We start from the raw sequence: 23,038 nt of genomic DNA, 5'->3' as shown, positions 1-23,038 counted from the left end.
ATTGCTACAATAGTATATAAAATATTATGTGGCAAAAGTATTTAAGGTTTATGTGTCGTCGTAAACTTACATTACAAGTTCCATATTTACTATTTTTAAGTGGCAACTTCTTAAAAAAAAAAGCTCTTAGGAAACTAATCAGACACGAAAAGATGTGCCTTTTATTTCGATAGTGGATGACATCGAATTGTTAAAGGTAATTTGTCGAGATTATCGTGCCCAGTGCACAATTGTGTCGGGATCTGCTTTTTAGCACTGATATGATAAGCTAAAAATCATAGCTTTCTGATATATATATATATATAGACTCTACACGGGCCCCAGTGGCGGAGCCCCGGGGGGTCGCCCCCCTTGCCCCCGGCGTCTTGCCTCGGTATCAGCTCCTCGATTTCCTGGTTCAACCTCTCCTCCGGCCCGCCGTCGCCAGCGCTCGACATTAGGCACAGGATCTCCTTGAGCAAAGCTGCGGCGGCACTCCGATCGTAGACCGCGGTGTGGAAGCGGAGCGCGATGACAGTCCGGGCCGGATCGGGCATCTGGTAGACCGTGGCGAAGAGGACCAGGAGCCGATCGGGGCTCGGATCGGACCACGGGTTTTGGTTGAGCTCGTGCTCCAAGATGGCGTGGAAAGGGGAGATCCCCTCCTGCGGCGGAGGGAGGTCGGAGGCGTTGAGGGAGAGGAGGGAGAGAGAGGAGGGATCGATCAGGGAGAAGGAAGGGTGGGCGGTTGAGGCTATAGTGAGGTGGGCGAGGTGGAGGGGGTGGGCGGCGGAGGGCGGAGGGCGGAATGGAGGAGGGGGAGGCAAACGGGCTGGGAGAGGAGGAGAGCGAGGACGATGGTGCCGGTGCCTCCGGAACAGCCCAGATCCAGCTGTACTCAATACCGCCGACTGGGCGGCCGACGACATCTCGAGATGAATCTGAGATTGGTGATGAAAAATACTGTATCTGTAAGATATCGGAAAAATTCTATTACTGGTACGAACAAATTCGTCTCGCGAAGACGAACCAAACAAAACTTGTTTGGATTCAATCGGAGATCGGTTGGCCCCTGAACCAAGTGAACCAAAAATAAACCGGTTCACTAGGCATTGGTTCAGCTGTAGGGTTAATGGGTTAATGGTTTAATTGGGATAATGAGTTAACGAATGGGATCCGAATCCGTTAAGAAGCCGATTAAAGCCTTCTTTTCCCGATCTCTTCCCAGATCGCGCGACTTCTTTCTCTGCTTCGCACGCGAGACCTCTGCTCCGCCTCTCGCTCCGATCGCGCGACCACCAGAGGCGAAAGCAGTCGGAGCCGGTGACGAGGAAGCTGCCGGAGTGAGGGATCTTGATCTCGGGTTGCTGGGTCGCCGGAGGAGGGCGCGATTCAAGGTCGATCGACGATGAGGGGCGGATGAGGTGATCGGATCGGGATCGATCGGTAAGTGGGATTGAGATTTTGGCGTTGATTTCTTTGGTTTTCTTGGATCGATAGCGTTGTTGAGTTTAGATCTATGTCTCGGATTTACAGATCTAGGATTTTGATCCGGTCGGCAGCTTGATTCCGGATTTGGTTGGTGCGGCAATCGCCGATGCAAGGAGGAAGACAAAGCTAGGGCAAGGGCTTGACTAGGGCACGATTGGAGTTGATTGAGGTGAGATCTTGATTTGGATTTGAATCCCTGTTGTGTATGCTATGGATCAGATCCATGGGATTCTCTGTTTCGGCAGAAAGTAAAGAAGAAGAATCGAAGAAGAAGAAAGGAGAAAATCAGACACTGACCTAGGGCTTGATTTGGAACTGAGGTGAGTTCCTTCCTTGGTTCCGGTTAGATTCTTTTCATTCTTGAATGGTGATCAAGGAGTTTCTTTGAATTTCAGTCACCAGGAGGTTGAACCGAAGCTTGATTGGGTTTGGTTGTGGATTACGGCAGATTTAATCGAATCAAGCTTGCTGCTAGGGCACAGTTAGCTGGTCTTAAAGGTAAGACTTCTTGTAGATTCTATTTTGATGGGATCTTGATATAATTATGGATTAGATTTAGTTTAAGGTTGTGGTTAAAGTATGATTAGGTTTGATTGAGTTAAATTGGGTTTATTAATCTAATATGGTTAGCTCAGATTTAATTAGACATTAGATTGGTTGTATTAATTATTAATACAACTAATTAGTGGATTAGTTAAACCCAATTAATAGCTATCCAACGGTTAGATTAGTTTAACCCAAGTTAGCTTAATTGAATAGATTAAACTAACTTAGATTCTATTTGGGTCACCTTTTATTTTTGTATAGCATATATTCCATATTTTGTAGTATGGATAGGCCGTGTTGGCCTTTATTATATGTGTTTGTATACAGGAAATTGTCAGTGATATTGGGGAGGTGCTGTCAAAATTTTTCGGACAGTTATCTTCGGGTCGTGACAGTCTCATTGTGGATGAATCTCGAGATGAATCTGCTAGGGAATAAATGTGCATTATTTTGAGATTTGTTGGCAAAAATCTTGGCTCCGCCCCTCGGCAAAAATCTGCTAGGATGAAAAAATGGCCCCCTCTTGGCAAAAATCCTGGCCCGCCCATCGGGCCCAATTTGGCCTGAATTCCAAAGGAATAATTCACACTAGTATTTGGTACATTTGGACCTTATATGGAAATGCCGGTGAGTTATTAAGCTCATTACAAGGAAGGAAATAAAATAATATGTGGGTGGAATTGAAATATTTTGTTTTTAAAACGTAGTGCTCTTTTCAAAAATTTTTTTTGGAGATTAATATAGACAGTATATTTATCTCTTAATCGAAGGAAATGACTTTTTATTTAATTTGGAGTAGCTTGATTCATCCTTTTCAGGTGCCTTTGCATTCAAGTTTCAAAGTAATCTGCGACCTTTGAATATTACTACTTTTACGTGTTAATTGAGATATGAATGGAGCATGAGTTGGGTGTGTTTATGAAGCTACGATCGTATCTACCTAGGGGTGAATAATGTACCTAGGGGTGAATAATGTATATAATTTATGACTTGATAGTTTAACAAATAAACAGATAATCAAAATATGCAATGGAAATAATAAGAATAATTTAACTAAGCATAATAAATTTTTTCAATCAAATCTAAACATGAAAGATCAAACTAACATTTAACATAACCTAATTAATGTGGCAAGACTTGAATAAATAAAATATATAGATTTTTTTATAAAGATCTCTTTTTTAGAAAATTTCTGAAGGTGGAGAAAATTTTTAACAATAATTTAAATTTAAGCACAAATAATGAAAACTACAACAACACAAAAGCAATAGAAATTTCTACTTTGTCGATTGATCTTTGAAGAGGTTGAGCATAGTGCGTTAGTACACAAACAAAAGAAAATGAGCACTTAGAAGAAATATTCGAAGTAATGAATGAATAAAAATAAGTACTTCAGTCTCCTTTATAGAACTCAATCGAACATTGACCAAGCACTCTTTCAGTTGACTAGAAACATTTTTGGTTGTTTGGAGTATGCTGACTCAATTATAAACTTTATATCGGTCACTTGATAGCGTTCCGCAAGTATACGGAATGTCGTCAAGTAATAAAAGATATCGAATCCACAGGGACCGTGGAATTACTTACTAGATCTAGCACAATAAGGTGGAGAGAATATTGAGCATGAGTTGTGTGGGGGAGATGGGAGTGATCTAAAGTACTTTATCCTAGAATTCGGAGAAAGGGATCGACTGTGACACTAGGTGGTGAAACGATCCTAGGACTTCGGACTCCTCAGAGTATGGATTGATTGACTTGGATCCTCTACCTTTCCTCAATAATTGTTCAATTGTAGGGATGTTAACCAATTTATCCAATTCAACCTCGTCAGGTATCCTCGAATTAATGCATTGGTGTTCTTACGTCACTCGTTATCGGTTTGAAATGGTTCTAGAAGCCCGGTTCAAGGCATTCCCGTGTCACTCAGGCGCCCCGGAGTACTAAAAGAACCCTATCCCCTGTCACAGGATATCTTTTTACGGATCTCTCCCCAACAACGAATGACCGCTAACTATCCCTCATAAGAATTTAACTACGCATTAAGAAACCCCTCGGAACTCGCCCGGTTCAAGGCATTCTCCCTGTCACGAAGCGCCCCGGTGTACGGCCTAAAGATTCCTCAATACATAATCAATTCCTACCCTCATGGATTCATACACACACAATTTATCATCAAGCTCAAGCACAAATCCACAAAGCAATAGACAGTTATATCATAGAAAACGGTAGATTAATCAAATCCAAATACAATCATCCATTACATCTGATTCATCCTACATCCTAGAATCTAGGGAATCTACTCCATAGTGTGGAGTTTACAATCCATAGGAAGGAAAGAGTACATCTCAATCACAAGATAAAACAAAGAAATGCAGGAAATGAGACTTATCTTCCTCCTTGGACTGCAATCTCGGCGTAGATGGGATGAGGATGGACTGGAGCAGTCGGATCGGTGGATGGATCGTCGAATCTCGCTCCGAAACAGGCGTCGGTGGCTCTAGAACAGCTCCGGTGGCTCTCCAAGGTCTCCCCCCTTTCTTAGGTCACAACAAGGACCTATTTATAGTGCAGGTCACGAATGCAGCACGCCCCCGTGCACACGGCCGTGCCTGGGAGGCACGGCCCCGTGTGGGCGTCGGGCACAGGAGAAGGCACGGCCGTGCCTTGGGGGCACGGCCTTGAGCAGTGAAGCTTCTGTCCTGGGGCACGACCGTGCCTCTGGGGCACGGTCCAGACTTGTCTCTGTTCTGTTTGAAGGCACGGCCGTGCCTGTGAGGCACGGCCTTAGCCTGTCTTCTCCTCATTTGCTGGACACGGCCGTGTGTTTGAGACACGGCCAGCTGCTTGGACCCTTCTGTTTTGGCACACGGCCGTGCCTGGTGGGCACGGCCAACAGCAGTGGCTTCCTTCTGGATGGAGACACGGCCGTGCCTGTGAGGCACGGCCATGACTTGGCTGGATTTTGTTTTGAAGCACGGCCGTGTCTGTGAGACACGGCCTCTGGCTGCTGCTGAGGGGAATTTTGGCACGGCCGTGCCTGTGAGGCACGGCCCAGGCTTGTTGGTCTTCTGTTTGAGCACACGCCCTACGCACATGCCCTCTCTCGAATCAGACAATCAAAACTTATCTCCATCGGATCGCCTTTCATTCGGTCACTTGGAATATTAAGTAGCTTCCTGTGATGTGGAGTTAGTGCACAAAAAGATATTAACACAAGTTGGATTTTCGAACAACACCTATTGCTCGAAACCCTAAACCTCATACCTGTAACATCCCAAATTTCTTTATTTCAAGTCCTTAATAAAAATATTGAAATGTCTATCTAGAAATTTTTAGAGTATTTTTATGTAATTTTTGGAGGTCTCAAAAGAAACAAAATAAAATACCGAGCCGAGGCTCGAACCCAGGACCTTTATGCAGATATAAACCTTAAGCAGTTTGTGCTAGCCAAGAGCCCCAGCAGGGGTATGCTTTTAAGAATAGGAAGCTAGAAACCGTAGAAGGTAATTTAGGAATAGGAACCCTATGTGGCTGGCCAAGGAAGGGATTTTCCTCTAACGACGATCAATTGATCGTGAGTCTTCTTCTTCTTCTGTATAGACTTTGTCAATTGATCCTAGGCGGGATAAATTTTTGTCCTGTGGCGGAGCGGATAGAGTCTGGATCATAGGACGGAGATCCAGATCGCCAACACGAGGTCCTTACCCTCTTAGGATTGGTGGCTCGCTACCCCAATCTCTATTAGGGCGCGCGCTTTGGTACTACGCCTGGGCCCAAGAGAAAGTTGATTACTATTTTGAAGTATAAGTTTTAAGTATTCAAGACAAGTAAAGCAAGTTTTTGTAATAAGTTTTTATAAAAGTTTCAAGTTTCAGCAAGTTTAGTTAAGAAAGAGTATCATCTGAAATTTCCTGTTATGTAATGAGAATCTTTAGTAATTGCAGGATATCATAGCTTGAGCATGAAAGATCACATGTTTTATGTTTTAGGAGTTTCAAAGCATGGAAAAGTTTTTTATCATGAGCAAGTAGTTTTCATACTTTCCGTATACATATGCACATCTCAGTTTTTGTGAGCTAGATAGTACTTACTAAGCTATCCGCTTATAGTTGCATTTCCTCTTACTGTAGACAAAGGAAAAGAAAAGCAAATGTGAAGGAAGACGACATGGGGATGCGTGGTGGTGTGTGTGGTGCCTGGACTATGGAAAGCCTTGGAAATTTGCTAAGAGCAAATTAAGATATTAAATTACTAAAAGAACTTAGAGATTTTACTATTATGCATTGTTAAGAAAATCTTGTGAATTGTTAGTTTTCAGTCGTTAGATTTCTATTTGGTATTTCCATTGCTAATAATCAATAAGATTAGTTCTGGTTAGTATTAGTAACATATTGTGATTCCATGTCTTTTCAATAAATATTCATGTAATTACAAAGCAATGACATGAACCAATGCATGAACATGTTTTTAATATTGCTACTTTTTAATATTCTTGGCACATGAAACATAGGATTTGATACTTTGTGTTTAGATTAGTTTTAAAGAGTTTAAGAAGTTCATTTATAATCCTATGCATGCCATTATAGATAGAAATGCTTTAGGTTATTTTAGAACTAATTGTTAGGTGTATAAATGAGCATGCTAGAAAAGTTTCCGCACAAGTTAGAGAAATTCTAAATTATGGTTAAATTAGAGTAGCATTGCAAGTAACAAAGTAAGTAAAGTAAGTAAGTAACCCCACTCTTAGAAAGCCAGAAGGGCGGGCGTTACAATACCTCCAAGATTGAAACAAAGTAAGCTTTAAGTCAATAGAAAGTAAATTCAAGTAAACAATAAACTATAAAAAAGAAGCTTAGAATCAAATCAAGTAGGCTTAAATATCCATTAAGTTTAAAAGTCAAAGATAAGCTTCTAAATTAAGTTTCAAGTCAGAAGTAAGTTTAATAGTCAAAATCATAAAGCAATAATTGTAAGAATAAATTTAAACATCAACTTAAATTGAACAAGTAAGCAAATATTAACTTGAACACGTAAGCAAGTAAACACAAGTTAAATACCAACAATTGAAGTCAACATAAGTTAAACTTAAGTTAAATTTAAGTTAAAGTTAAAGAGTTTGACTACATAATATATAGAAGAAGTAAAATAAGTCAACAAGTTAAAACTAAACTAAGAAAATCTAAAACTAAAGCCTTATTCAACTACATAAGCTAAGCCTTCTTGTAAGTATACTAAATTCAATTTCTACTAAAGGTTTAGTAAAGATACTAGCTATGTTAGACTTAAATTCAATATATTTAAGTTCAATATTACTATTTGTTATGTGATTTCTAACAAAATGATATTTAACTTCTATATGTTCAGTCTTAGAATGATATATCAGATTTTTAATTAAGTGAGCTATATTGTCAATTAACACTTGAACTTTTTTATAATCAAATCTATAATCTTTTAATGTATGCATCATCCATAATAATTGAGTTACACATTCACCCATTGTAATGTACTTGTCTTTTGTAGTAGATAAGGTAACACAATGTTATTTTTTATTACTCCAACAAATTAAGGATTAAACTAGGAATTGACAATTACTAATTGTACTTTTTGTATCTAACTTGCATCCAACATAGTTTGAATTTATAAATCCAACTAAGTCAAATTTTTTTGTTCTTGGGGTACCAAAGTCCTGCATTCAAAGTTCCCTTAAGGTATCCTAAAATTTTTTTAACTACTGTTAGGTGTGATTCTTTAGCACAAAACTGAAATCTTTCACACATACTAACTGCAAAAAATATATCAGATCAACTAGTAGTTAGATAAAAAAAAGTTCACCTACAACACTCCTATAGTACTTAGCATCTATAAAATTTTCATTTGCATCACTATCTAATTTTACATTTAATCTATTGGCATTGCTAATTCTTTTGAATTTTTCATTCTAAATCTTTTTATTAATTCTTTAGCATATTTAATTTGATATATATTTATTTTACTTGTAAACTTAAAAATAATTTAGTTCACCTACTAAGTTCATTTGAAATTCACATTCCATGAGATTTTTTAATTCTTTAAAAATAACCTATTGGTTGATCCAAAAATAATGTCATCTATGCATACTTGAGCTATAAAAAATGTCATGATTATGAGTTTTTATAAATAGAGTTGGGTCACTCTTGCCTTGCCTAAAACCCTTAGAATTTAGATATGTGGATAGTCTTTCATACCAAGCTTTAGGTGCTTGGTTTAGTCCATATAATATTTTTTTTAAGTTTAAGTACGTGAGTTGAACAATCTAAATTTTTAAAACCTAGTGGTTGTTTTACATATACTTCTTTTATAAAACCATTTAAGAGGTTGATTTTGTATACATTTGGTATAATTTAAACCATTTATGGTCTGTATAGAGTAATAACATCCTAATTAGCTCGAGTCTAGCTACAGATGCATATGTTTCATCAAAGTCTAATCCTTCTACTGGACTAAAACATCAAACTACAAGATGGGCCTTATTTCTAATAGTTTCACCCTTTTTTATTAAGTTTGTTTCTAAAAACCCATCTTGTGTGAACAATGATCGTATTGTAGAGAATCCTATGCGATAAATAATAAATCGCAGCAGAAAAAGGATCCCTTTAGTGATCTATGCAAAAACAAACTCATACAAGTTTAGATCTACAAAATTTTATCTAATAGGGTATACCTTTGGAGCGTGTCCTTCGCTTATCCCGCTTGTCCAAAGTTTATCGGATCTCTTGCATGTTCAAGTGTCCGTGTCTCTATGCATATCCACATGAACGCTCACTTTTTAGAGAAAGTTTTGGTTGTGCTAGCAACCCTTTGGTCTAAGTTTCGGCCAAGAAGAAGAAAGGGTTAGAAGATGAATATACTCATGAATTTTTGGAAGAAAAACTCTTTTATACTCAAGCTATGAATACCAAAGATTTTTAGGATTTTGGTATTCCCTCATCAATGCATGATTAATCTTTATTAATCATGCATGATGAATTTAACTTCATCTTCTTTAATGCATGATTAATCCACATTAATCATGCATGATGAATCAAACTTCATTTATCAACTTAGTTTAATTTGAGTCTAACTAAATTTAACTAACTTAAGTCTAACTCAAGTCTCGGTCATTCAATAAGCTTAATTGTTTCTTTAATTAAACTGAAATGAACCCATCTCTAAAATAGAATGTTATTTGTGTGTGACCCAATAGGTTCTTGTAATATTGGCAATGTCTCTAAAACCTATTTTAGAAACATAAGCAATAAGTGACATCTAGCAATGCGTTATTGCTACCCAAGTGACAAGAATATCAATATCTGACATAACCTTCGTGATTATGATAATGTATGACCATGTCCTTCTATCCTTGATATCTAGATTGATCAATGATGCATAGACTGTGTCATCCTCTTATCAATCTTTATATTTCTTGATTTCCAAATAGACTCACTCAAGCAAATAAGCTCAATATCTCATATTGACTCATTTGAGCATGACCATGCATTTCATGATCCTACTCTATCAAGAGACCTCAAGATATCACTCCCATCATATTGGAGGGATAGATCTCATCTACATCACTCACATCCCTCCGCATAATTTGTTACATACCAATGATCACCTTTATAGTCCACCCTGTTACGGGTGATATTTGATGATACCAAAGTACATAACTCCTTATGTAGAAAACCATAGTGATTTCAGGTCTAAGGACTATTCATATCAATAGTCACATGAGAAAGTTTATGACACTCATATAACAATTCATGAAATTTTCTCATAGCGGATCAATTCAATATACATTCTCTAATGTATACACATATGTCAACTCGATATTCCATATCCATGACTTATGAGATCAAGTCATCCAGTTGACCTACATGCTAGTCTCAATGCATTAATATCGTCCCTGAATATTAATGCTTGACTAAAAATCATTAAGAGTAGTGCTTTCTATTAGATTTGAGAGGTGTCCTAAGGCAATTGCCTTACGGTCATACTATTTATTGGATAAATAGCAATTTACTATTTAAGTGTATATTCTATATGCATTTGATTGGATCTTAAACTCAAATACTGAATGTTCGCAATACAATTCATAGCATGAGAGAATTTGTGATTGGATCACAACTCGTGAGCATCTCTACATGTGCAATTATGAATGTATTGGAATTATCCCTAGTCGAGGAATTGATGAGCGCGGACGTCATCAGTTTTGTCGAGACTAGCACGTTTAGACTCCTTGATTAACCAAGCAGCTGATCTCACTACTGGAGACATTAGATGTTGAGAGTTAAACGTGGATGTTAGTTAAGGTAAGCAGTTTATTGGAGTGACCTGCCGTGAGACTTCATATAGTTTTGTACATATGTCAATAAAGATCTCAGTGCAGCTTAAGTGCGAGTTTCCTTTGACTTATGGTATTCAAATCATCTTGATCACGGAGGCTTATACTTTGACATCTTAAGCAAGCATCTCCAAGGAGGTGTGGACCCGAGATGAATGGGTATAAGTCGAAGTGTCTGAAGATATTTGAATAACCCACAGAGGATTTACCACTCCTTGAAAAAGGAGACGTATACCTTGCGGCCGCTTGCTAGGATTCTTACTAAAAGTCTTTGGCCAAAGCATCACATGTCAAGAGTATGAGACTCTTGGACACATGTACAAGTAACTTGAATCCACAAGATAAGAAAATAGCTTGGGTTAGGTGTGACGTAGTCAGCCTAGTAAGGATCGACACATAGACCATGTCCTGAACCAAATGGGTATAAGACGGTGAAAGGAACGAGGCATGATTCATGTAGCTGCTGAAAGGTTTAGAAGATGTTCTGGAATCAATCGTTGATTTTTTGATCAATTGGGGATCATGATGTACTACTAGGTGTCACTCGTGATCGTTTCGTAATTAATGATTAATTACGGATGACCAACATAATCGAAACCTATTAGGTCACACGCACTACAAGTTCCCGAATGACTTAAAACGAGTTTAAGAATTGGATTATCAGAATGAGAGAAATAAAGTCTGGTTGGACTGGATAAAGGATAATATGATGGAATTCATCTTACGAAGACAAAATGAGTGAAACTGATTTAATTCAAATCGGAGACCGTTTGATTAGTGAACCAAATGATTCGATTTTGGACCAACTTGAACCAACTTGGTTTGGTTCGTAATGGAAGAGATTTTGGCAGAACGGATGCGATGAGAAGATTCATCTTGCGAAGATAAATTGAACAAAATTGATTTGGGTCAAATCGAAGTTCGTTTGGTTAATAAACCGAGTGAACCAAGTATGAACCTGGTTCACTACAGTAACGTGGATATCCTAAAATCTCAGTGGTACTTCATATCGATAATATGTTATAAGTCGGAAAGTCATTTATGGTCCAAAGAAGAGCAACCTTCATTATAAATATCTAATTAGTAAGCACATCATAGGTAGTAAAACTTTCATCTCATAGTTGTTTTAGCTCTACAATCAATGATTGCATATAACTATCTATTAACTTCTTTGAATTTTATAGGTCAAGCACAACTAATATTAAAAATATATGTGGTGTTTTCATGCATATTCTAGGTGAAAGATTATACAAAGTTACAATAATTGGCTAACAAGAATAATTTTTTCCTGATTTATCAAATGAAGCAAATCCATCAATATAGAGGCCTAACTAAATGTTTCGAGTTTTCTTCGTAAATTCAGGATATGTTCTATCAAAATTTTTTCACTACTCTCCATCTAATGGATGACACATTAATCCCTCTTCTGTTTCATGAGTTGCATGCCAACTCATGTGTTGAGCAGTGACTTTTGATGTATAAAGTCTTTGTAGCCTAGGAGTTAAAGGCAAATAAAATAATTAAGTGTATGTTTTACGTCGCTGTTGACTCCTTCTAGTAGTCTTGTATCTAGCTTGATTACAGAATTTATAAACTTCTGCATTTTCATTATCACCCCAATATAACATACAACTATCTCTGCAAATATCAATTCTTTCCACCGGAAGACCTAAGTCTTTGATGAGTTTTTTCATATTGTAAAAAAGCATTGGACATTATATGATCATGCGATAATGCCTCTCCAATAACTTGAATAAAATTATTAAAATAATTTTCAGACATATTATGCTCTATTTTGATATTCAACAAGCTTGCTGTGAGAGATAGTTTAGTGCGATTGTTACAACCAAACCACAATGGTTCACCTGCAACACTCAATAATTCTTAAAATTGGAAATATAATTCATTATTCACATTTTCACCAACTCCTGGTACTCTGTCTCCTCCAACAGTGATGCATAAGCAGTAAACATTTGTTCAACGACTAGAGAAAAACTAAAACTTGCACCATCCGATCCAACAATGAAATTCTGACCCGCTGCATCAATTACCATCCTCTGATATAGATTAAATTGATTATAATAACTCCGATTCTCATTGACTGAGTCTTATATGTTTTGTCTATAATCCTCATCAAATTGAATGGTTCACCATAAAAAGTCCAATTATAGTAATTGAGGGTGAAATCAAATCTATAAAGATGTTCTCAAACTTTATCCCATTGTAAAAATTTATCATTGTAACACTTTTTGCATGGACATCTTATCTTATCTCCATTTATAAACTCAACATTACTTGAAATAAAATTCAAAAATTATTCTAACTCAATAATAAATTTATCAGTTGAACCTCTACATTTAGATAAATTTATTTTATACATACAACTTTTTACTTTCTGTATTTTTCCTGAATCCCAAAATTTTAAAATATTAAAATATAATTAATTCCTACTAAATTAGAATAACTTTTATCTACTACAAATAAAAACTAATATAACCTTCTCATAAATTACATAAATATTATTAATTTCTACAAAATTGGATTAACAAAAATTAACATTCAAATAATCACTATTATAGCTAAATACTTTTTACTATAAAAAAATAACTATAATTATAAATATAGCTAAAGTCAGTGAACAAAGATGAGTATCTTTTCAATTACTTTAAGTCCATGCAAATTATAAATCTACACAAATAATATTACAAAATTAATAATTAAATATAATGTGCACAAAGAAATACTTTTAGTAAACTAAATTAATATCTTAAAAAATAAAAGTCTTAAAGCTACTCAGGACTTAATTAGTTCAGAATTAGCAAAGCTTACAGCGAGGGATAAGCATGCAAATAGATGAGCTCGCAATCAGCCGGGCAACAGAGCTTGTGGCCAGTGACCACTGAACGCGGCGACCACCCCAGCCAACGACGACCGCTGCACGCGACCAATGACCAGTGTGGCAAACACCAACCGTGGCCAACAGCGACCACGGAGTGGCAAACACCGACTGTGGGCAGCTACCCCTGGCTAACAGTCTTGCCTAATGGCCAGTGTGCGACCACCGACTGTGACCAACTGCCCCTAGCTAACCACTGTCGCCCAACAGCCCGCAGTCGGTGGCCCCTGGCCAGCGACCGTCGAACTGCAGCGTACAACCTTGGCCAACGGCCGGCAAGCCCTGGCCTGCAGCCAACAGGCTACAGCCCGCGACCCCTGGCCAACCGTTGATGGGTAGCGGCTAGTTGTCCGTGGTCCTGTCCAGCGGGCAACGGCCCGTGGATCCTGGCTAACGAGTCGTAGCCCGTGGGTAGTGAGCAGCAGCCCACGGCTCTTGGCCAACGAATCGCAAGCCGCGACCCTGGCCAGCAGTCGGCGGGTTGCGATCCTCAACCCCTGGCCAGCAGTCGACAAGTCATGATTCGCGATCCCTGGTCAGCGGTTGATGGTTCGCGATCCGTGGCCCCTGGCCAGCGGGCGACAAGTTGTGACCCACGGCCCCTGGCCAGCGACCGATGAGTTGCGGCCCGATCCAGCGGGGGTCGACCAGCCAACACTTGACCCACGGTAGGCCCCGGCGATAAGCGGGGAGGGGGGGGGAGACAATCTAGCTTGATAGGAGAGATGCAACAAGGTGGAGAGAGGGAGAGTACTAGAGGCAACGAAGGGTTTCGTTCGTTGGAGAGATTTGGTAGAGGAGAGGCGACAATAGTGATTAGCGCAACGACGATGATTGGTGCAATAGTGGTGATGGCGATCCAGAGAGGCTGCGGAAAAATGGGAGAGAAAGAAAAGAGGGATCGGGAGATTTAGAGTTATGCCCTAAATTTGTCAATGAAATAAAATTCATCGCCAAATTGACGATGAATCTAGATTTTATCGCCAAATTAGCGATGACATTTTATTTGTTATCAATTTAAATGCGACGAATTAATATTTCATCATGCATTCGCAACGAATACTTCATCCATCGTTGAATTAGCGATGATTTTATTTTTCATCGCTAAATTTATACCAAATACTCGATATTACTCAAATACTTGACTTATGGGTAACTGATCATATCAGTAGTGATCAAGTATTTTTTTCCTATTCGATATAACAAATATTCAATTATAATTATTTGAATCCAACAAAACTCAACCCGCACCCGCCCCCTAATAAAGGTGATGAGGAAGACTACCCTCATAATCAAGAATAAAGAAGCCCTCATCGATTTTAACTAGGATTACACTACTAGAAGAACTATAAGTACCTGAAAAGGGCATTGTTCTTGATTAAGAAGTCATATATATACATATATATATAGTGGTGAACATAATCAACTAAATTGAAGAAAAAATAATTTATTCATGACATCTACCGCACAAAGAATAATGATAAAATATAACATACAATGAATAATTTCATATCTTATAATTTAAGAAAATATATATATATATATTTTATCTTTCACTTTTAATAATTTTATCTTCAGTTGCATGAAAATAAAAAGTGACAATTTAGAAGATACCGTTATCAGAAAAAATTAATTAAAAGCTACATAAGCTTGTGAGTTATCCAAGGAACACCTGAACAAACAAAAAAAGACTTTCTGATTAGCATTTGTGGTTTTAAAAATTTAATATTTATTTTTGTCCAAGTGGATGATCCCAATGATATATTTAGAGATTTAATTTGATTTTACCTAGATCAATTAAATTAATGAAGTGATGAGGTGGTGAAGGCCTAGTCACTTACGAATTTGTTGATATTAAATTAATATTGACCATTTAATTGTAGGATCGGAAATACGCTAGAGGGGGGGGGGGGTGAATAGCGTATTTTAACGCTTTTCGAAGTTCGATAAAATTCTGCGTGCGGATATGTCGAAAAACCGATTACAGAAAGCTCGATTACAATAAAACAATTAAAATGACAATATGATCTTTGTATACCACTTTTTGCGCTTCCCGGAGTATGATTTCGGCGTCTCGGTGCTTGTTGAAGTAGCTTGATGTAGTCTCGGCACCAACGTCGAAGATCGGATGCTAAATGGACACAAGGAAGGCGTTTGGTCGATGAGAGAAGTGAATTCTCGAGAGCTGCTCGCGTCTGCCTTATATAGGCGTCCTGAGTCGACTCAGATAGGCATCTGGGTCGACTCCAGCTGACGTGGCGGATAAAAGTTTATCGGCTTCGCTGCTTATCCTTCCTGAGTCGACTCCAGCCTGGTTCTGAGTCGACTCCAGTCGCAGTGGCGGCGGAGACGATAAGGCCTTGACCTGAGTCGACTCAGATCGCCGTCTGAGTCGACTCCAGCTTCGCTGGCGGCGACTTTTGTCTCGCTGACTTCCGGTTTTGTGCTGATTGGGCTGGAGTCGACTCCAGAACTCATCTGAGTCGACTCCAGACCCGAAAACTTGAATTTTCGGCCGGAGTTTCCACTGTTTCAAGCTCTTCTTTCCTGCAAATTAAGTTAGCTCGAAATACATAGTAATTTAACAAATCGGTCAGCTTACCGAACCGATTTCGAGTCTTAACTTCGGATCTCCGGTGAGATCCTGGGTTAGACCGGCGCCTACTGTCCCTCGTAGGAACGCGTTCTCACCCACTCCCCTCGGGAGAATTTACCTGATGCCAACTCAGTCCTCCTGACCTGTTGGACTTTTGCTCGGCTCTGTCGTTGCCCCCCAGGACTTTGAACGCAACTGATCCTCCTGATCAGTCCATTCTTCTCTGCAACTTGGTCCTCCTGACCCAAGTCCATTTCATCCGCAACTACCCAAGTCCGGATCTTGCCTGGTGCACGTTGACTTAGCCAAGTCTTCTTGCCTAGACTTACTAGGACTTAACCTGTTTCTCTGCAATCTCATTTCAACTTGATTAGCCAAACCACATACTTAACTTGATCCTAGTTCCATAATCAAAACACAGGTTTGACCTGCTAGTGCTTCCTGCACTAACATTAATAACTATGTGTTAGAGCTAGACACGCCAAGAAATGGTCTTATAAATTTGTTGATATATTTAACTTTATTCATGTTGATCATTTGTCCATTTTAATAACCTGGTGCAAGGCGGGTTCAAGTTTTCAAACTTAATTTGAATTTTGATTTAACATTAATTTGGATTTGACTTTATTTAATTATTTTTGGATTAGATGAGATTAGATTTAGTTTACACTTAAAAAATATAACTAGTTCTCAAAACAAAAGTATTTTGGTAATCATGGTCTTGTCTACCTTAATTAGTTAAACTTAATTTTGATAACATTTTTAAATATTTATACTGCTAGAGGAGGAGATGTAGGCTATCTAATACCAAAATTATAATATTCTATTGTATCTTAAATATAGAGAATAATTTAGAGAGAATGAAAGATAGAGAATGTGTTGTTTTTTGAAAAGTATTTATTTATTTATTTTAGATAAGTTGATCATTTTAAGTTTAATTTAATCAAAATATTCTTAAACTGATTATTTTGTAAATTTATTAGTTATTTTGGTCATTTATAATTTTTCAAAACGTTAGAGCACTACGGATTGTGCTAATGCCGTGCTTGGCCCGGTCCCAGCTCATACGTCGAACTCCTTTCACCTAGTCTTATCCGATTTCCAAGTTAAGATCGACATGGCACGATGGTGAGTCATACTCGGTACGATCTATACTATGTTGAGCTGGACCTTGTTTCAACTTGTTTGCCACCACTGATTTAAGTTTATTTTAATAGGAAATTTAATTAATTTGAACTTGTTTAATTTTTTAATATTTTTTTCAAATTAAAAATGGACTTTTACAACGTACGAGACCTGTTATAACGTACACAACGGGTCCCGTCAAGGCGTCAACCTCACAGTGACACTGGCAGAGCCAAATACGACAACCGGTGAATCCCATTTCACGTGCCTTGCTATTGAGCTTATTCTCACCGCCGGTCTCCCCCACAACATCCTTCGATTGCCTGCTCCGTTGAAAGTTTGAAACCACCACCAATCCCCTTATCTATTTCTCTATAATATACTGGCGGCGCACCGTACTCAATCTCAAACCATTACATCCAACACCTTTCGCCTGCTCTCACCTCCGAGCTCAAGGGCAGAAGAGGATGGCGGCGGAGACGGCGATAGGGTACGGCGGAGACGGTGACGCGGCAGAGGCCGGGATGGGACGGGAAGCTGCGATCCAGGCGCTGAACACCATCATCCAACTCCACTTCGAGAAAATCCTGGAGAAGAAGCGCGACGTGGACGCGCAGAAGAAGGAACTGTGGCGCCTCTTCCAGCTCTTCTTCCTCTTCCTCGCTGTGGTCCTGGCTGCGCAGATGGGGTCTTCGACCGAACGCCTCCAATGCCGCCACTGCTGGGCCCCCATCGTCCTCCTTTCCCTCGGCCACCTCGTCTTCTACGTCGCCGTCGCACAGATCCTCCGCTGCATCAACGGGTTCAAGTACCAGCGGCGGTGCCACAAGCTGACCCTTGCCCTCGCGACCGACCGCCTCAAGCTCGTCAAGCTGCGATTCGCCGCCTCCTCTGCATCCGCCGGAGGCGATCCCCCTCGGCTTCTGCCGGAGGACTTCGAGATCCACTACCAGGAGCCGCCGGAGAGCTACCTTGGCAAGTTCAAGCGGAGTTGGGCGATGCACTTCGGATTCCTCATGTGCACATTTGGATTCATGGTCACTGCCTCCGTTGTGCTGCTCTGTTTCTAGATTTAGATCCAGCCATGGGAGCTACGGTTAGTATGCTTTAGGATCTGATAGACTAATGTCGTGAAGTATAGAGTGGATCCTGCTAATTATTTCGCCAAACTAGTAATTAATCAATGCCGTGTGTTCGATTAATCAAATGGAGATTTCGATGAGCTTGTGTTAGATGGATCGCAATGTGCTCTTTTTGTAGTCTTTAATCACTACCCAAAGTATGATGTTAGGTTTATTTTGTCTTTTTATCTATGAAAACGTAATCTTGTTTTGGTGGAAATTGAAGAGAAGATGCGTTGAAGTCAGTATCGATTCGCTGAAAAGGTAAATTTGAGTTTTACTGTGTGAGCTCATGTTCATCGAGTTTAATGTGTGATTAAAATCAAATGCATTCAATCAAAAATCTATAAAACTATGTGAAGATCTTTCAAAAACTAATGTATCTAATAACCATTTCATCCGATTTTTTAATTTTGAGTTATTTTTATTTAATATGTTTTGTTCAATTCTGTTGTGTTAACATATGCTTCAGACTGGGTCGTCGAAGCAGATCTTCTGTAGAGCTGAGCCGGAGGAAATCAACGAAGAGGCAAGTTCAGGGTGAGAAAGGCTGACTACAAAGTTTGTCGATGCTAATAGCTGATGTCGCTTCTCGAGGTGGGTAACTCAATTTGACTATCAAGGTGGAAAATCGTGGTGAAAATATGGAATTGCAAGGGAACTTCCCTTTCGTCTTCGCGTTTTCTCTCTCTATTGCATTATTTCGGAAAAACTAAAAGAAGTCCCCTTTAATGTCCCGCAAGGTCGTATTTAATTGGCTTCCTCAGTCAGTTAGTGTGTGTGGGGAGGGGGCAAGGGAGGGTTGAAATTAAATGACCCCATCCATCAATTGCTCCCTGTCGCATTAAGATCCATAATGATGACCTTTGATGCAAAAGATCCTTGCGGATGTTTTGTGTTAGGCAGTTCACCTCCTGATAATCTACCCTACCGTATCGGGTTGGGGCTTGATCTTCGCAAGCTTCTTCAGCAACACAACCGCAGACTATTTTATTTACAGAGGTTTGCAGTGATGAAAAAAGTTTTATATATCCTCTCCAATTTTCTAACTCATTCGTTTACGTTGTGCTGCGTGCTTTAAGTTTCTACCTTCCTATATCAATCTGGTAAGCTTTTCGTCGGTCCCGTTGTTAACTCCATAGCGTCCCCACTCAAGTCTTGTTTAGGTTTCTTGTTCACTACTTGGAACAAAGTTCTCAATGCCATAGATATCCTGTGTTCTAGGCACAAAACCTAAATTGCCTTTTTCTTTTATAAGGATTCTTCTCTGACACCTATTAGCTTCGTGCTTGTTTCAAATGTATCACCATCCCTATAGGTCTGTATCGACCTCAATCCAAGTTGACCTCCTCTATCATGAGGACTTGGCTGAGCAATATGGGTAGGAGGCCTCCCTATCAATCTCAATTGACCTCAATAAGTTGAGCAATATTGCTTTTCTTCTTGCGATGTTAACTTGTGCCCTTACTGATGGCTTAGCAAGGTCTAACACAATTGCTTCGCTCAATGAAAACAAAACAATTGTGCACATACCAATGCTAAACATGTTAATACTCCGCAGCCTACGAGCCTTCAGCTAGTCACTCCCAAAAGTCCCACTCCTTTTTAGACTTCTTAGAAATTCCTACCGTAGCAAATGATGAAATCCGCCATCCCAACGGTCCCACACGGTCGATCATACGACCATTTATGAGAAGAAGCTGCAGTTGGCAACTACGGGGAGGGCATTGCTTCGGTTTTGTCGAAATTCGACCCTTGCCCACTGCAGCAAGTCTGTACCCCAGTAACCAACTCAACTATGTCCACTTAGAAATCCCTTACAATCTCTTATAAGGTGATTACAATAAAGCTTAAGAAGAGAAGAAACGAGTATTACAATAAAACTTAATTTATCAAAAATATATGCTATGAGTGTAGCCTCAAATCGCTCCCTTTCCTCCCTTTTATAAGTCTCAAACACCTTCAACTGTTCTTGGCCATTTGGTTATGATGACATCGATCAATCGACTCATATATTGTAGTCATCAGGTGATCAAACCATTGTCAATAAGCTTTTTTTTCTTTCAAATCAATGACTCTCTCTAGCAATTTTGTTATGACATTAATCAAGTGCAAATTGTCATCAATCCACTAATATGTGATCAATTGGCGTCCAATTGTCTCAACTGTAAATACAAAGATTTTGTATGTTGATTGATTACTTTGAGTCAATTGATCAACCAACTCAACCACCATTAGTCAATTGGAATGCCTCATCAGTCAGCCTACTAATATCATATTCAACCATAAACAAAAAGATTTTGTTTTCTAACTGATTTACTTGAGTTGACTACTCGATCAATTCAACTATCAGCCAATTAAACATCACCTTTAGTTGATTTGATCATTGAGTATGATTATTCTAATGGTTTTGAGTCTTTTTTAATTTGAGACTACCTTATTCTAGGTATAAGTCACTTAACTTTCAACTCACTTGAGAGTTTACCTTGTTGTTCCTTCACTACGAGGTAGAACACCCGGATTATTTCTCCCTATTTTTAAGAATTTTATTTATCAAAATTTTAATAAAGGTCCTTTAGTTAAAGGGTAGAAGGGAGTTTGATAATCAAATAGGTGAAAAGATTCGCCTTGCAAAGACGAATCCAACGAGATCGGTTTTGACTAAATCGGAGGTCGTTTGATGGTTGAACCAAGTGAACCAAAATCTAATGCGGTTTGCTACAGGAACCCGGCTGAGCGAACGTGTTTCCTTCTTTTCTTCCGGCCTGACCCACGCGAGCAATTCCCCCGTGAAGGTGTCCTCGCGCAAGCCAGACGCCGCACCAGCGCTCACCGGACGCGCCCGGTCCGCCGTCGCCCGAGTCCGTCGGCAGAAAACTCGGAACGGAGAGAGCTATAAGAGAGGGGCCAGAGCTTTCGAAAACTCGAGCCGCAGTCTCCCCTTCGCCTGATGCCATCGACGCCTTTCTCCCCTAGCGCCGCCGCCTCTGTTTGACACCGGAAAAGCCGATCACCGCGGTCACCTGCTCGCGTGAGAAGACGCTGACGCTACAGAAGCTACCCCCACCGCCATCCTTCGCCAGACAAGAAGGAGGCCACCGACACGAAAACCTTAGAATTTGGTCACTTGGATTTTCATTAACGACAACCTTGTGTTGGGTTGCAAAGGTACAAACATAGTCCCACATCTAAAACACATGGGAAAGATCATGTGTTTAAAAGGATGGAAAGTATCTCCATTGGCATGAGGCCTTTTGGGGAGAGCCCAAGAACAAAACCATGAGGGCTTAGGCCAAAAGTGGACAATATCATGCTATTGTGGAGATACAGACATCCTTGAGGACCCTATAATTGGTATCAGAGTGAGGCCGCTCTTCACCGGACTAACCGCCGGATGAGCCATGATCCGGATCTAACCATGTGGGTTGAACCTTAAAAAATAAAGGAAGTAGGGGCTCCCGTGTTTGAATCAAGAGGACCAGACACCAGGCAGGAAGTCCTAGTAGGTTGGGTAGACCGAGGGGCATGAAGTCCTGGTTGCGGCTGGGCAGGAAGTCCTTGTAGGTCGGGTAGACCGAGGGGCATGAAGTCCTGGTTGCGGCTGGGCAGGAAGTCCTAGTAGGTCGGGTAGACCGAGGGGCATGAAGTCTTGGTTACGGCTGGGCAGGAAGTCCTGGTTGCGGCTGGGCAGGAAGTCCTAGTAGGTCAGGGTGGACCGAGGGGCAGGAAGTCCTGGTGGGTCGAAGATTCAGACATCAAACGGAGGTTTTCCGTTTGAGGGGGGTCTGTGGTCCTTTGTTTGAGGGGGGATTGTTGGGTTGCAAAGGTGCAAACATAGTCCCACATCTAAAACACATGGGAAAGATCATGGGTTTAAAAGGATGGAAAGTATCACCATTGGCATGAGGCCTTTTGGGGAGAGCCCAAGAACAAAACCATGAGGGCTTAGGCCCAAAGTGGACAATATCATGCTATTCTGGAGATACAGACATCCTTGAGGACCCTATACCTTGGAAGTTGGATACCAGCCGTGCATTAAAGTAAAATAGCGTTGTACATACTTTCTTTCATCTTTATCATGAATGTCCCTTTCATTTCTTTAAAAGACCTTGGTCTTTATCATAGCTTAATGAACATTCATGCATCTTTTCATTTCTTACATCATGTTACATTATATCATGATCTCTTTATTAAGCCTTGGCATGAGATGTAACTTAACATTATGGTTAACATCGTTCCTATTTGAATCACCCTAACCTCCTTTAGAGTGATCAAACATTCATAATATTCTAAACCATGGTATCTCATTTCTTTTAACATCTACCCATGTTCAACTAACCATGGCTCATCATACTTGGAACCCTAATCCAGTTAAACCCTAATTTCCTTAGGATCAAAGTCTTCTTAGAGTGCTTAGTTCTTAACCTTGAACATTCATAAACTTTAGTATTATAGTTCACATTCAGAATATCATTTAAGCCCTAATCTAAGATTGGCCGAACTCTGTAACCATGCAACATAAGATTTAACCACCTAATCCTTAGACTGACCATTTTAGAGGGCTTAATTGATCAGATGATCGATTAAATATCCCTGTAATCGATCAACCGATCGATTAGAAGTCATCTTGTTTCTTTTCCACAGAACGCTCCGTAATCGATCAAAGGATCGATTACGCTCCCTCTTAATCGATCAGGAGATCGACTAACTTCCGTAACCCATTTCTCAGAAACTGGATAATCGATCAGGAGATCGATTACGCTCCCTTAATCGATCTGGTGATCGATCAATCGCCGTAAATCCATTCCTCATTAAAACTAATAATCGATCGAGTGATCGATTACGTGTCCTTGTAATCGATCCAGTGATCGATTACAATTTTCCCTAATCGATCAAATGATCGATTAATTGTCTTCACCGCATGG

At 39.7% G+C, this 23,038-nt stretch overlaps 1 protein-coding gene across 1 annotated transcript; it reads left to right on the top strand.

Moving 5' to 3' along the window:
• The first annotated feature begins 17,459 nt into the window (after positions 1-17,459).
• On the top strand, positions 17,460-18,232 carry LOC141835432 (uncharacterized). Its single transcript, XM_074722888.1, has one exon. The coding sequence runs from the start codon at positions 17,460-17,462 to the stop codon at positions 18,060-18,062; it is 603 nt and encodes a 200-aa protein (XP_074578989.1). The 3' UTR covers positions 18,063-18,232.
• The last annotated feature ends 4,806 nt before the right edge of the window (positions 18,233-23,038 follow it).

This window comes from Curcuma longa, chromosome 9 (genome assembly GCF_044706935.1).
Source record: "Curcuma longa cultivar G26 ecotype Majalengka, Jawa Barat chromosome 9, ITB_CL_G26_1.1, whole genome shotgun sequence".
Lineage (NCBI taxonomy): Eukaryota > Viridiplantae > Streptophyta > Magnoliopsida > Zingiberales > Zingiberaceae > Curcuma > Curcuma longa.
This window is presented reverse-complemented; position numbering and strand designations above follow the sequence as displayed.